This window comes from Ostrea edulis, chromosome 7 (assembly GCF_947568905.1).
Source record: "Ostrea edulis chromosome 7, xbOstEdul1.1, whole genome shotgun sequence".
NCBI lineage: Eukaryota > Metazoa > Mollusca > Bivalvia > Ostreida > Ostreidae > Ostrea > Ostrea edulis.
The window spans coordinates 58278154-58294104 of record NC_079170.1 but is presented as its reverse complement, the minus strand read 5'-3'; the positions used below and the strand labels follow the sequence as shown (position 1 = coordinate 58294104).

The following is a 15951-nucleotide window of genomic DNA, read 5'->3' as shown; positions in this document are numbered from 1 at the left end:
CCGTGTCAGTTTTCTAGTGTATTTAGGTATCACACTGTAATTCTTCACATTATTATTGTTATATTATTGGTAGTATTACATTTTATTGATAAATATCTATTGGTGTTTCTGTACATATTGATTTATTGTCATTTTACTTACTTAGACTTTATTTAGTCATATGTCCCAACAAACACTGTATCAATATATATGACACAATGACTTGTATCAAACAAGAACACCCACCATTTATATTATTTACTGTACAAATGTTCACTCAATACTAACACTTCGGGATCTTCTTCTGCTTCTTCAGTTGGACGATCAATACTAACACTTCGGGATCTTCTTCTGCTTCTTCAGTTGGACGATCAATACTAACACTTCGGGATCTTCTTCTGCTTCTTCAGTTGGACGATCACCAAGTCGCTGTTTTAAAAAAAAAAAAATGATAGTTACTACAAGTCCCCATTATTGTCCTCTAAGAACTGTCAAAACACACTGCATGCATTTTTCTGTCTCAGATGATGACACTGGCTGTTGAATCTTTTCTTCTTTGCTGTCTTTCTCGAGGTTTCTGCTTGCCTCTTCAGTGATGAACTGTGCACCTTCTTCTGTGGGTAGTTCATTCAAAATCTTTTGCACGGTCCATGTTATTGGAGAACATTTTTCTGTCTTGGCCTTTCAAAACTGAAGATTTAAGTCTGTTTATTAGAAAATGGTTTGGTGCAGTGATGTTTAATTACAGTGTCTGAAACGTTCTACTTTCCCACTTGAACGGTGAACACACGCAGAGCGAACGGTGAACGCAATTTGGTGAACTGTGAACACAAAATGGTCTATTCATTTGGTATGTTTCGGATTTTTCCCTTGGATTGTACTTGGTTTATAATCAGGTAGAGCATATGAATACATCTGTTTGTTCATTTTTGTGCAAGTACTGGATGCATATTTCTCATAAAATGATCGTAAATTTCACATCAATACACGTAGCAATCATGCACAAACAAAAGAAAATTTCTTATGTATATTGTTTACAGTATTACATATACAGATACATGTACAGTGTATACATGAAAAGTAGAAACATATATTTAATTATATTTAGAATTCTTGACATTTTCATAAATCATGAATATTGGTGTGTCATCTCTGTATACAACATGTATTATATATTTTAACTTAAGAACATAGTATTTAGTATCTTAATACAAGAGTATAAACGATCCATGTGGAATAAAGATAGTCTATTAATTAGCGTCAAGAATTTACAGGTGTACATGCATAACTTCAAAATTTATGAGCACGGTCGTTTGGATTACATGCAATTAAAAACATCTCCGAAAGAAATCTAGATAAAATGCATTAAACAACCAACACGGGTAGAACGGGTACCTCATGTTGACACCTGAACGCTTCTAAATAGTATAAAAGGTTTATTCTACCGTAGATTTTGCGTAATTCACTTTACTGCAAAAACTGTATAGTTTATCGACCTGAGGAAATAATCCCAGAATTAATGTACGTATATATACAAAATAGATAGTGTGACCATGAATCTACATTTAGATTGTGCAATATTTGTATATTTTTGATGTGGATAAAACTGTTTATTGTACTGAACTATACGTATATCATATGTGGGGCAGAAATGTATGAGAAATATATTTCATCTTTATATCAGAGACAAACAAGTCCAAAGTTTCAAATTTAGGTAAAGGAGTAAATATATTTACTGACAATGTCTGTCATAAATATAGGCTTGAAATCATCAGAAATACTTGTCAAATCAATTTCACATTCGGGTACAAATGTGCATTGAAATGTAGCGTCGGTTTTTTTTTAAGTAGGAGGGGGGGGGGGGGGGGGGGGGGGCTTAAGGAAATTAATTGACTTATATAGAATTCTTGAAAAGTGAGACAAAATAAAATATAATAGATTGTGCTTTTGTCCAAACTTGAAAATGTTAAAACAATAATTTGGGTGGGGGTGAGGTATTTAACTGAAACTGCCTCATTTTTGTACACTTACCAGTGCTCGTTGCTCATTCTTCACTACATATACACGTTAAGGGTTGAATTCATAACTGCAGGCTCTTACATTTTTCTCTTATTTAGAACATATCTCACTTTTTAACTAAACAATACTTATGTTTTGTAATGATAATAACAATGATTTATTCTATTCTTTGCTATTGATGAGTGATCTGCAGTTTTCCTTGAATTATCGTAGTTGATAATCCTGATATTTGTACTTTATGAATTAAATTTCTGATATAATAAGACAGCTAGTTTACTTTTATTCTTGCGCACACGTTCTTTTTTAATTTTTTACTTGTAAAAATCGATCCTTTGACTTTGGGGTTCTGAATGACAGTGAACAATGAATGCACGGTGAGTGCAAAACTGTAAACGGAGAGCGCACGGTGAATGCACAGAGAGCGAACGGTGAACGCACGGTGAGCGAATGGGAAAATGGTAAAGTAGAACGTTTCAGGGACTGTAGATTAGCTGAAATATTTGAATATGTGATATTGGAGTAAGTGGGAATATTTCTGTGTGGTAGTGTATAGGGGGTTTTTTTATGTTGAAAGATCAATGCTTTTATTGAGAAATATAAGACATTGAAGCAGGTAAGATTACTGCTAAGAAACCATTGGTAAATGTAGATATATACATATATGTAATCACAATATCAGTCCATTTTCATATGCATTTGCAAGAAACAGAAATATACATGTAATGTTATATTTCCTTTAAACATTCATTTTTCATAAAAAGAATTATTATGGTACATATTCAACAGGAATTTTGTAAAAGGCATTTTCTATAGCTGTGCAGTTTGTTTTCTGTGATTTAGGGGCACTTTCTATAGCTGTGCAGTTTGTTTTCTGTGATTTAGGGGGCATTTTCTATAGCTGTGCAGTTTGTTTTCTGTGATTTAGGGGGCTGGGGGAATGTATTGTATTACTGTTATCAATATCGTCATAGGGCTTTTCAAATTGGGGCTTCCCCTAGCAATGTGCAATTCTCTCCTCCAGTGACCTTAACCTTTTAATTTGTATTTGAAAAGAAATTGGATCAGGTCTTAATTAATGTAAGTATAAATAGATTAAGACGTGTGGATCACAGGGGCAAATCCTTAAACACATGAACAATAGAGTTAGATGTTGCATCCCATTCATAGCATTCTTCAATAAGGAAATGTATATACAGGTCATGATAAAACTTGAGTGAAGATTCAAGTGCTGAAAATAATATGCTAATGCAAAAACAGAAAGCTTTTCAATTTACCATATGTGCAATAATAAGATCTGGTTTTAATGTTCCAAATTTATTCTGCCTCCTCCTGAGAGGGTGAAATACTGAAACATAACAACAAAGGTACATATTCACATAGAAAATAACTGACTATATGACAATTACGAACCATTTCCAATCCTAGTGACCAATCCGAATTTTATACAATGCCAAAATTGGAAAATAAAACGAAAATGGAAGTTTTACACAGAAGCGATTCATAATTTTAAACTCTACAAACTTACCTACCAAAAAATCAATGTACACACACACAAATATGCGAGACGGTAAGTAACAGTAATATTAATCAAAGATTTGATACACAAAATACATTGGACTGGTCCATGTTTTACATTGGACTGGTCCATGTTTTATACCTAGCCTGAGCCAATGATCAACATGTGTATTGAGTAATAAGTATAAATGCACAAAATCTCACTCAAAAACTGCATGAAAGCATCAATATACATCACGAACAATGTGATTAACATTATGCACTTGATAAACACTTACTCTTTGGCTCTTGATAGCTCGGAAAACTAAAAAACTTCACACAGCGTGTTTGCGGGAAATGCAGTGATTCTAAATAAAAAAACTAACAACTGCAAAACGAACAAATAAGAAAATTCCGGAATTACAATTCCATCACACCATAATTCAATTCAATTTATTTATTGACATCACCATGTTGGCATACAGTCAAAATAACAAAACAAATGACATATAACAAAAAGAAAAGAAAAAAAAATTATGGCACAATGATTATGGCATGTAAGACATATTCATACGGTTCTTCAAAGTCCATGAATTTGTTTTCTCTGTATAAAGCATCTATCTAAATAGTTGCACAAACGTTTTGTAATATTATAATCACATGGGTTAACAATTTCTCTAATGGGATCAGTACCACAGTATAATTTATCACTAAAAATATCATAATATTGAAATCAAAGTTTGTCATACACAGGACAGTAAAGTACAAAATGTTTTTCGTTTTCAACAAATAATTTACAATCATAGCATATACGGTTTTCCTTTGGGATTATTGGTTTACAATATCTGCCTGTTTCAATGAATAGTGAATGTGCACTTATTCTTAACTTTGTAAGTTGTGATCTTTCACACTTTTTCAAAGTAATCCTGCAATTTATATTCATTACAATTTAATATTTTACTATAGAAGTAAAGTTTTCCCGAGTTAGATAATGAGATTTTGTTCAATTGTTCATATGTCATGTCAGCAAAAGTTTTATTAAGCTTACACTTAAACTCCTTATGAGAAATATTTAAAGAAGTCAAGTTAAGTTTAATGTTGAAGATTGAAAATCTTGCTTTGCCATGAATTATAATAGATATGAATTATATGTATGAATTTTTTTCTCCATTCATAGATTGGTCGATTTCTGGGACACGTAGATGCTGGTCTCATGTCACAACTTTATGGAGATGTTTACCTGAGGTATTACAAAATATGCTGTTTTCCTTTCATTATAATTATAATTTTAGAAATATCATACTACTGTCATAGGATTATGTAAGAAGAAGAAATATGTAGATCAATTATGTATTTACCACAATGGATATTTCATCATGCAAGATGAATGATTAAGATAAATCAGTCATTTGGAATTTTAATTTTTAGCCGAGTTGCAACGAAGTTGAACTTGGCTATTGGTTTGGTGATGCGGGAGGTTGGGCATCAACAATTGGTTTTCGGATGATAACTCGAAAAGTTTACAATCTAATCAAATGAAACTTTGATATATTGTTGGGTACCAGGTAAGGAAGACCCCTGTTGATTTTGGAGGAAAATGGTCAAAGGTCAAGGTCACAGTGACCGAAAATAGAATGAAAATTTCAGAAAAATTTGGTTTCCGGATGATAACTCAGAAAGTTTAAATCTGAATCAAATGAAACTTTGGTATATTGTTGGGTACCAGGTAAGGAAGACCCCTATTGATTTTGGAGAACAAAGGTCAAGGTCACAGTGACCGAGTATAGAATGAAAATTTCAGAAATATTTGGTTTCCGGATGATAACTCAGAAAGTTTAAATCCGAATCAAATGATACTTTAAGATATTGTGATGTACCAGGTAAGGAAGACCCCTATTGATTTTGGAGAAAGTAGGTCAAAGGTCAAGGTCACAGTGACCAAAAATAGATTTAAAATTTAAAAAACTCGAAAAGTTTTAATTTGAATCAAATGAAACTTAGATATATTATTGGATACCAACAAAGCAAGGCCCCTATTGATTTTGGAGAAAAAAGGTCAAAGGTCAAGGTCACAGTGACCAAAAATAGATTGAAAACTTCAGACAAATATGGTTTCTGGACAGTAACTCGAAAAGTTCAAAACTGAAATTAGTTCTTCACAATTATAAATATGCCACATCATTCCTGACTTTACAATGTATCCCATGCAACTCGGCTCATGCACCCCTGGGGGCATATATTGATTTTTCATGTATTGATCTGATATTATGTGCATTAGAAGGCATCCAAATTTTAACTTGCAATGATTATAGGATTTACATGTACTTGAAATTCCATATCCACATTTATTTAAACTTGTTGATCGAACCATAAAAAATCTAAAATAGTAAATGAAATCATGCACAGGTTTTATTATAAAACAACTTTCAGGTTTTTGTAGATAAGATAATTATAAGATAATTAGGCATGTTTCTCTTCATACAAGGTTTACTGATAGTGAATAGGCATATCCACATTTATTTAAACTTGTTGATCGACAACACAATCAATCAATCAACTATATGCGATATTTGTATTATTATACTGAATGTTATATAAACAACAAAGCAGAAAAACTTACATTTGTTGACATTTGATCAATCACTGTCATGCGATGTTTTGTATATCAGTACATGGATTCACATTTTAGAAACACTCAAACGACGTTGTCAAACAATCTACGGCAAACTGTATGCGCACAAGTTTCACGCATGTGATAATTTTAATTTTTTTATGATATCACCCGTTGTCAAGTAATGTTACCCATTTGTTAGATACTATCACCCTGGAGCGCATGTTTTCTATTCTCAGAGGGAAACATGTTTTTTCAACTGTTTCTTGGCCAATCAGATTCGAGTATTTTACATGAAAGTATAATAAAATCAATTGCCACTTTGAGATAATCAATTAACACTTGGAGATGAGATAATCAATTAAGGTGGCTCACTACAACCAGAAATAGTTTCTCAAATCAGTACCAATTGATTTAATTATAAAAGATATGATGATATACAAGAAGTATATATACCAAAAAGGAAAAATATATACAAATTTGGATAAAAACATGATTTTCAAAAAAATTATTTCAACACATATGAATAAAAGACTCTGGGGGATTTGAACTCGAGATTTGGGATTCACCAGCCCAATGCTTTAACCACTGAGCTATGATGATAGACAAACAAATCGATTGATACAAATAATTTCACAAAACATTTAAATCGCCATCTTGTGACGTGGTGTCATACAGAGTATAAGCTTTAGTGTAGTGAGCTACCTTATCACTTTGAGATGGGATAATGAATCGACACTTTGAGATGAGATAATCAATCGACACTTTGAGATGAGATAATCAATCGACACTTTGAGATCAGATAATCAATTGACAATTTGAGATTAATAGAATCCTTCATTAGTATGAGTGTGGGATAGGGAAATTCCACCGAGGGGACAAGATTCACAGTCCAGGACGAGGCTTGTTCCAGAGGTGGAATTTCCCAATCCCACACTAGTAAATAATGAAGGATTATTTTTCTCACATTTTACCTACAGTTTAGTGCATAAATTTAGGAGTTTTGAGAAAATTCTAAATTATCAAAATCCTCATTTGAACTTTGATGCAAAAACTAACTAGATAAGCAGAAAGAGCATACCCGAAAATGGTTTACACTGTAAGTGTAAACTAAAAAACTCAAGGTTATCCACCAGAAAGCTATACTACATTAAAATGTAAAGAAAACAATGCAAAATATTTTATTTCACCTTGTAACATAAATCTTCACTGTGTAACGTATATCGTAGAAAATATGTGACGTCACAATCAAATGATGTCGCAGCAGTGTGAGACAGAAAAATCTCACATGGCTGTCTCACATGGGCAAAGTCGATCTCACACTGGTGATAATGTGAGAAAAGATAATCAATCGACACTTTGAGATGAGATAATCGACACTTTGAGATGAGATAATCAATCGACACTTTGAGATGAGATGACTGACTCTTTGAGATAAGATAATTAATCAACACTTCGAGATGAGATAATCAATTGACAATTTGAGATGGGATAATTAATCAACGCTCTGAGATCAGATAATCAATTAACACTTTGAGATGAGATAATCAAGACTTCGAGCATCGTTGTAAACTTTTCACATTTTCATCTTCTCCAGAACCACGGGGTCAATTTCAACCAAACTTGGCACAAAGCATCTTTTGGTGAAGATCTTTCAAGTTTGTTCAAATGAAGGGCCATGCCCCCTTCAAAGAGGAGATAATCACAAAAATGCAAAATTAGGGTAGGGTCATTTAAAAATCTTAAGAACCACTGGGCCAGAGGAGCTGACATTTACATGAAAACTTCCTGATATAGTGCAGATTCAAGCTAGTTCAAATCATGGCCCCCGGGGATAGGATGGGGCCAAAATAGGGGATCAAAGTTTTACATAGACATATATAGGGAGAATCTTTAAAAAATCTTCTTCTCAAGAACCACTGATCCAGAAGAGCTAAGATTTACATGAAAGCTTCCTGACATAGTGCAGATTCAAGTTTTTTTCAAATCATGGCCCCTGGGGGTAGGTTGGGGCCACAATAGAGGATCACAGTTTTACATTGAAATATAATGGGGGAATCTCTAAAACTCTTCTTTTTAAGAACTAATCAGCCATAAGAGCTGAGATTTACATGAAAGCTTCCTGACAAAGTGCAGATTCAAGTTTGTTCAAATCATGGCCCCTGTGTGTAGGTTGGTGTTACAATAGGGGATCAAAGTTTTACATGGGAATAAATAGAAAAAGTCTTTAAAAATCTTCTTATCAAGAACCAATGAGCCAGAAGAGCTGACATTCACATCAAAGTTTTCTGACATAGTGCAGATTCAGGTTTGTTCAAACCATGGCCCTGGGGGTAGGTTGGGGTAACAAAAGGGAATCAAAGTTTTACATACAAATATATAGGGAAAATCCTCTTCTCAAGAACCACTGAGCCAGAAGAGCTAGATTTATAAGAAAGCTTCCTGACGTAGTGCAGATTCAAGTTTGTTCAAATCATGGCCTCCAGTGATAGGTGAGGCCACAATAGGGGATCAAAGTTTTACATGCAAATACATAGGGAAAACCTTTAAAAATCTTCTTCTCAAGAATCATTGGGCCAAGGAAGTTGACATTTACATGAAAACTTTCTGACATAGTGCAGATTCAAATTTGTTCAAATCATGGCCTCCAGGGGTAGGTGAGCGATGTGGCCCATGGGCCTCTTAGGAGTTACGGCTCTTGGACTTGGGTTGTTTTTTTTATTCAAAATACTTTGTCTTTGCAACTCCTCCTAAACCCTTTGGGAGATTTTGATGAAACGGGATACAAAGAAAGATCACAATGTGGAGATGTGCATATTACAAGGGGAATGCTGTCCCACTATTTTTGAAGGAGTTACAGCCCTTGGACTTAGATTTGTTTAATGCAAAATACAATGTTATTACAACTCCGACAAAATCCTTTTGTGGATAATCCTTTCTTACTTGTTCAAATTCCTGGGTCAATATTGTATGCAGGCGTATCATGTTCCGGTTTAGTGGTGCCCTATTTTTGGATTAAGGATTGTCATCATCAAAATATTCATCTGAACTTTGACTGTAGGGTGGAATACAAGATTAATTATAATGTGTTAAATTATTCATCTGAACTTTGACTGCATGATGGAATACAAGATTAGTTATAATGTGTTTAATTATTTGTCTGAACTTTGACTGCATGATGGAATATAAGATTAATTATAACGTTTTTAAATATTCACCTTTGGAATGTAAGATTTATATATAGTTATAATGTGTTTAGATATTTACCTGAACTTTGACTTCAGGGTAAATTATAAGATTAATTATAGCATGTTTAATTATTCATCTGAACTTTGAATGCAGGGTGGAAGAAGTTGACTACCAGGCCACTTGTATTAACTGGGGTAATCAGACGAGTGCTGCTTCACTAGGATTTAGAATAGTAAGTTGCACTGAGGGTTGTTTATTCTATATCTATTTTAGATAAAGGAAACACTATAGAAATCTTAACGTAAAGAAATATTTATAAACCATAGATTTATATCATTCCAAATGCTCAATAAAATGTTATGAAAAGTGCAAGTAAAATGACCCTGTACTTTGTCTTGCAGCCCTCCGTGAATTTGCTCTTTGAGATTCTGACATTTAATTGGTGGAACAGTATTTGGACCTGGTTAGTACTGACATTACTTTCTCCTGATCAATAATGCTGGAGTTCATTGCTCCATGTCAGTTATAGTAGTGACTAGTCTACTTCTTGTAAGTATTCATTCAATCTTTATTTCCTCCTTTCAGAAACGTAAATAAGTAGTAATGTAATGGTTGTGATTAAAGCTACTGGTATTATAGCTCTTTGTACACAGGACAAATTACAAACAACAGAAACTTTAGAACACCTGTTTGTAAGAAACACTATCTTAATAAATAGCTATACTAGAAATTATAGATGAATAATATTTCAACATGAACTCACTTTGATTTAACACTTGGTCATGGGTTCCTTTAAGAACAGAAAGGTAAAAATCATACTCACTTAGAGTGATTAAATCCATCTATATATCATTATATTCAACCAATAGTTCAAACAAAATATCATAAAAGTACTGCAAGAAGACGTTGTGGCATACTGAAAATTGTTTGTAAAAGATTAGGAACAAATGTTGCACAGGGTTTGGTGTGAGTGGATGTGTTCAGGGTGAATTAGCTAAATATGCAGTGGAATGTAGAAAATTGAAATTAGTGAATTTTTTGGTGTTGATTAAGTTTTTCTATCTTGAAATATAGTGAGAATTAACAGCTTGTTTGACAATGCTCTTCCATTTTTAAATTATTGGAAATCATCGTGTGAATAATTTCACCTCTTTTTTCCAGGACCATGGTCAATTTGAATGTTTACAGGCAAGTACAAAAAAAAAATCAAAGAATCAGAAATATGACTCTTTACATTGCCATGTATCAAGATATTAATTCTATATATATCCTTTTTACAGCTGGTTTAGTTCTCCTCCAACTGTCACAGCATTTACAAGTAAGTTTTTTTAATTTCAAATTCATTGAAAAAATATCTTAAACGAGACGTATTATTGTACAGCGATGTCTGTATATCCGTCTGTCCATTCGGGGTTTTCTGTTTCTTATTTCATTTCTTTGTCACATATCAAGCTGAAATTTGCTATGTAGCTTCTTTGTGGATCACTATAGATTCTGTCGCAATTTTGATCCATTTCGACCTCTTTTGGAGGAGTTTTGCCCCTTCATTTGAAAATAATAATAGAGTGCTTGTATGGATATTGAAGATGTGCATGTGGCAAGCAAGGATCTTGATTTTCTCCAATTTTTGAGAAAATTACAGGTTGTTGAACTTTGCCAGTTTTTAGGAAATATTACAAAGAGAGTACCTGATTTTTTATTGACCTCCTCCCACAGTTTTCAAGTGACAACCTTCTTATTTTACAAAGTGTTTATATGGGTATTGAAGGTGTGCATGTGGCAAGGATTTTAATTTTCTTCAATTTTTGAGAAAATTACAGGTCATTAAACTTGGTCAATTTTTAGGAATTATTACATAGAGAGTACATGATTTGTCTGTTTTTCCTTCCACAGTTTTCATGTGAGGTCCTTCTTATTTTACAGAGTATTTGCATGGATGTTGAAGATGTGCATGTGGCAAGGATTTTGATTTTCTTCAATTTTTGAGAAAATTACAGTTTGTTGAACTTAGTCAGTTTTGAGGAAATATTGCATAGAGAGTACATGATTTGTGTCCACAGTTTTCAAGTGAGGACCTTCTTGTTTTACAGAGTATTTGTATGGGTATAGAAGATGTGCATGTGGCAAGGATTTTGATTTTCTTCAATTTTTGAGAAAATTACAGTTGAACTTAAATCAGTTTTGAGGAAATATTATATTAGATAAAGGATATGGTTTATCCTTATAACTCCTCTCATAGTTTAGAAGCTAGGGTATTTGTGAATAACTTGGTGCTCAGTGCAAGGATTTTGATTCTCAACAATTTTTAATTTTCTTTGACATTTTGAATATTTACAGGTTGTTGAACATGGTTGAATTTGGGGAAATATTTTGCACACAGAACTCTTGGTTTGTCTATCACAGTTTAAAGCTAAGACTCTATTCATATTATGCAAAGAAATTATGTCACAGTCTGATGATGGCTGATACTACCTGAGGCATAGTTCTACAAATTAAGGTGTAAGAAAAACACCCTATGTGAGCATTTTCACAGGTGTATTAAGTATCGTTTGCAGTACTCTTGTTAGGAATTTAAACTCTCAAAAGTGTCATTCTGAACAGACAGTCAAGAATGTTCACTTCTGGTACTAGACACAGTTTTAGCACATGCACTTTATGTTTAATTTTGTATATTCTACATGAAGAGTGTTTTCTTTGTTTTTTCAGATGAACCAAAGGAGTACATCTGCAGCAAGAAAAAGGCACAGTACTATTTTAATCCAAATTTCAAAGAAGACACCAATGGAATTATCTACCCCTGTGATGAAAACTGTACTAGGTAATTTTCAGCATGATAAACATATATACTTAGGGGGGGGGGGGGGGGGGGAAATGAATCTCTGTGTCTTTAATTTTAAAAATTGTGCAAAACATCAAAGATGCTTCTGTTTGTTAAGACCTGATCAGTACAGCTAAAGTGCCAACAGAAACACTTCCAAAGTCAATATAAAGAATTCTGTGTCCCGGTGTAGTCTTCACTAATGATAACAAAGTCTTACTAAAATAAGACAAATCTGGGAAAGCAGCATCATCATTATTCTACAAATTCTACATATTTTTCATAACAACAAAGCAATCATTATACAGAATTGTGAAAAGTTTCATTGAAATATCTGACACTTTATGCATAAGTCTCACACTTTTCATCTCATCTCACGTGTGGGCACCAAATTCTCACACTTTCTGAAATTGTTATTGGGGGAAAGAAAATGAAAACCAATTTTCACTGTGCATCTTTAGAATTGTTGCATCACAGATGTACTGAACTGAATAGTAAGAAGCCACAAGTAATCTGCTTATATGCTGTAGTACAGCCAGTATCACATATCAGCATAATTACCAGAATATATTTATTAATATTTGATAAATACTTGTCTCTTTATTCAAAGCAGCAAGTTTTCCACCATGCTGCATAGTGATCTAATTTATTTTTATGTTTTTGTCACAAAGTGGTCAGGGCATATAGTTTTACCCTTGTCCATCCTTCCACGACACTCAGTTTTCCAGACTTTTTTATGCCCCTGTCACAAAGTGGTCAGGGCATATAGTTTTACCCTTGTCCATCCTTCCACGACACTCAGTTTTCCAGACTTTTTTATGCCCCTGTCACAAAGTGGTCAGGGCATATAGTTTTACCCTTGTCCATCCTTCCACAACACCCAGTTTTCCAGACTTTTTTTTTCTAAACAACTTGATTTATTGAATTGATTTTTTGTATGCAGCCTTTAACTTAGAAAAATTACTATTGCAACCAATTTTCCTGACTTTTTTTCTAAATGCCTTGAGATAATGAATTGATTTTTTGTATGCTGGTGTATATTGATGAGTTACAGATCGAGTTTGAGTTTTGTTACAGTTAGTTGATTGTTGATGAAGTTATTCCCCTTTAACATAGAAAAATTACTGTTCTAATCGTATGATGTTATTGATTCAGAAGAAACTTTTATTATTTTATGGATGTTAACACATATAAAAGATTGTTGTTGAGTACTAAATGCATGTAACATACAATCTGAATACCACATTCAATGCTAGACTTCGATGGATTTCCTACATTTGACTCATGACACATCTAGTTGATAGTAAATTAACTGGATGGTTTTTGTTTCAGAGACTATGTGGCAAGACGTGTACCCAAGAGCAACCTTCTATTCGTAGTCATCAGTTCAACATGCCCAGATTGTTATGAATCAGCAAATTCCAAGAATCTTATTCAGGAACCCGTAGAAATGCAAATTGCTGGTTAGTTGCCTAATAAACTGACAAGTTGACATTTCATCAAACTTTTAAGCTCTAGGTTACCCTAATTTATGGGTTTTACAAAATGTGTTGATATATGTCATTGAGAGATAATTCTAGTATTGTTTTGTTTTTGACAGTTTGGATGATTAATAATAATTATGGATAAAAAGATAATTTTAATATTTTAGATCAAGATGTCTGCAACCAGACAGCCAGATATAGAAGAAATCCTGCCAAATGTTATGATTTTGATGACAGGGCAAGTGTCACGTTCTCATATTGTGGTATACCTGTGTCAGCTTTGGCATTGTATGAGTATTATATTTTTCAGTATTTATCATTATCTTTATGTTGATCTTGCAGGAGACCAACCCAGGTTGTGGTGGACCAATTTCTACTCCGGTCTCTGTACTGCTGGTGGTCATAGCCACAGTTCTGACATTAGCTTTGGCCAGATTATCATGAGATTATAACAAGCACCTGTGATTGCTGTTTGAGGGATTATCTGTAAGGCTAGATTATATCTGTCAGACTGTTGTTGAATAATTGCTTTTAATACAGAGTTTGTGCTTGGTAAAGTGCAATTATTATGATTCAAAGTGGCTGTTGTATGTGGTTTCGGAAATGAAAGTCATTGTAAGAGCCAGTGTATGTGCACTGTCATGTATTTAAATTTTGTATTGTGCTGAACACTGGCCTGGTGATTCATCATTTACATCCACAATAATTGTAACACATAATAAAACTGTAATAGTTTATGAGATCATTATGAAAAGATGTCCGTTTAGTACTCTTGAAATCAAATCCGGTACTGGAGTTTATTTTACTTTTTGCAGTTTATATATGTAGAACCTGTTTGGATTTATCTTTAAATATTTTGAATTTTAATGTGTTATGAATGACGATATTCTCAGTGATTGCATGTCCTCTTATTGACATCATTTTGTCACACTGTACATAGTTTTAATTTGTGCAATATTTGGTGTTTCTTTAAATGTTTGGAAACTTTATTAATTGATTATACATACCTCTGATCATCACCAAAGATAACCAAACAAAAGTACATGCATAATTTGTGATTTTGTGCCAAATCTTGACAAATATTCACTTGTAAATTTGTTTATTTGTAATTATGTTGTTACAATTTAAAATGAAGTATGTAGCAGATTTACTGTTTATCACCATTATCATGTGGTGACTTGTACGTGTTAGGTTTTTCTGATGCAGTACCAACAAGTTTGGTTACGCAGGATTTTCTTGTGACAAAATAGTGGCTTTTTAAAATTTTAACATAAAATTCTACGCAGCTGCCTGTGGCCATCTTTATTTCAACCATTACCATATACATATATGTTGCCATTTAACCATTACATTTGTGGTTGTTGTGATTTCAACATTCCCATCTCCAGATCTGGAAATTTTCAAAACCTCCATAGCTGGGTAATTGGCTGCATGTTAGTTTTCATCAAGTATAACCCCGTTCAAAAGATGTGTGTAGTGTATTATTTAAGGTAAAATGTGAGTGTGTGAGAATATTCCACAGTGTTGTGTGGACTGAAGTTGATAGAAATCCCATTCAAACCATTTTGAAGGTAGAACATTGAACTGATTACAAACAGATGCTATATTTTTTTGTTACGAGTTTTATACAAGAGCAATGAAATTTTTTTGAAATTATGGTATATGGTTTTACTAGTATTATATTTCTGATATTGTCTAATACATATAGTGTATCTGAATGTAATTTGTTCTCGTGTGATATTATGTCAGCCTCAGTTTTTGTTACTGAGACATCGTTCTCGTTTTTTTCCTGGTTGCTGCCATTTGATATTTCAGATGTATAGCTAAGAATCTCATTCATGCTTTACAGATGGTTGTATTTGTTATCTTCATCGTGTTTGTGTCTCCACCCATTTAGTGAGCAACTAGGGGTGTTTTTTAACAGATCTCGTTTTCACCATTTCCTATTAAATTATAATTCGACCTAGCGTGTTGTTTTGAGTATATGGCCGGAATGTAAAAAGGTTAAAGAGTGGCATATTAGACTTTCCAAAAGTCACTAGTCTGGCATGTTAGACTTTCTAAAAGTCACTAGTCTGGCATGTTAGACTTATCAAAAGTCACTAGTCTGGCATGTTAGACTTTCCAAAAGTCACTAGTCTGGCATGTTAAACTGATCAAAAGTCACTAGTCTGGCATGTTAGACTTTCCAAAAGTCACTAGTCTCGCATGTTCGACTTTCACTTAATAAAAGAATATTGGGGACATAAATGATTGTAACCAGACCATTTCATCTTGTTCATGAGGGTCTTGATTCTAGAAAAAAATTAACATCACAATCTAACTTTAAGTACCCTTTTTGTAGACAATGAGATCAC

At 33.3% G+C, this 15951-nt stretch overlaps 1 protein-coding gene across 10 annotated transcripts in view; it reads left to right on the top strand.

The window, feature by feature from the left end:
- LOC125655910 (voltage-dependent calcium channel subunit alpha-2/delta-2-like) overlaps nt 1-15557 on the top strand; it is a 134263-nt gene extending 118706 nt beyond the window's left edge. For all 10 annotated transcript variants that reach the window (XM_056144819.1, XM_056144816.1, XM_056144818.1 and 7 more), the window contains 9 exons: nt 4670-4737; nt 9446-9524; nt 9694-9755; nt 10454-10480; nt 10573-10610; nt 11999-12110; nt 13443-13573; nt 13762-13832; nt 13937-15557. In XM_056144819.1, the coding sequence (XP_056000794.1) occupies nt 4670-4737; nt 9446-9524; nt 9694-9755; nt 10454-10480; nt 10573-10610; nt 11999-12110; nt 13443-13573; nt 13762-13832; nt 13937-14038 (690 nt within the window). In that variant the 3' untranslated portion in view covers nt 14039-15557. The remainder of the gene's footprint in view (nt 1-4669; nt 4738-9445; nt 9525-9693; nt 9756-10453; nt 10481-10572; nt 10611-11998; nt 12111-13442; nt 13574-13761; nt 13833-13936) is intronic.
- The last annotated feature ends 394 nt before the right edge of the window (nt 15558-15951 follow it).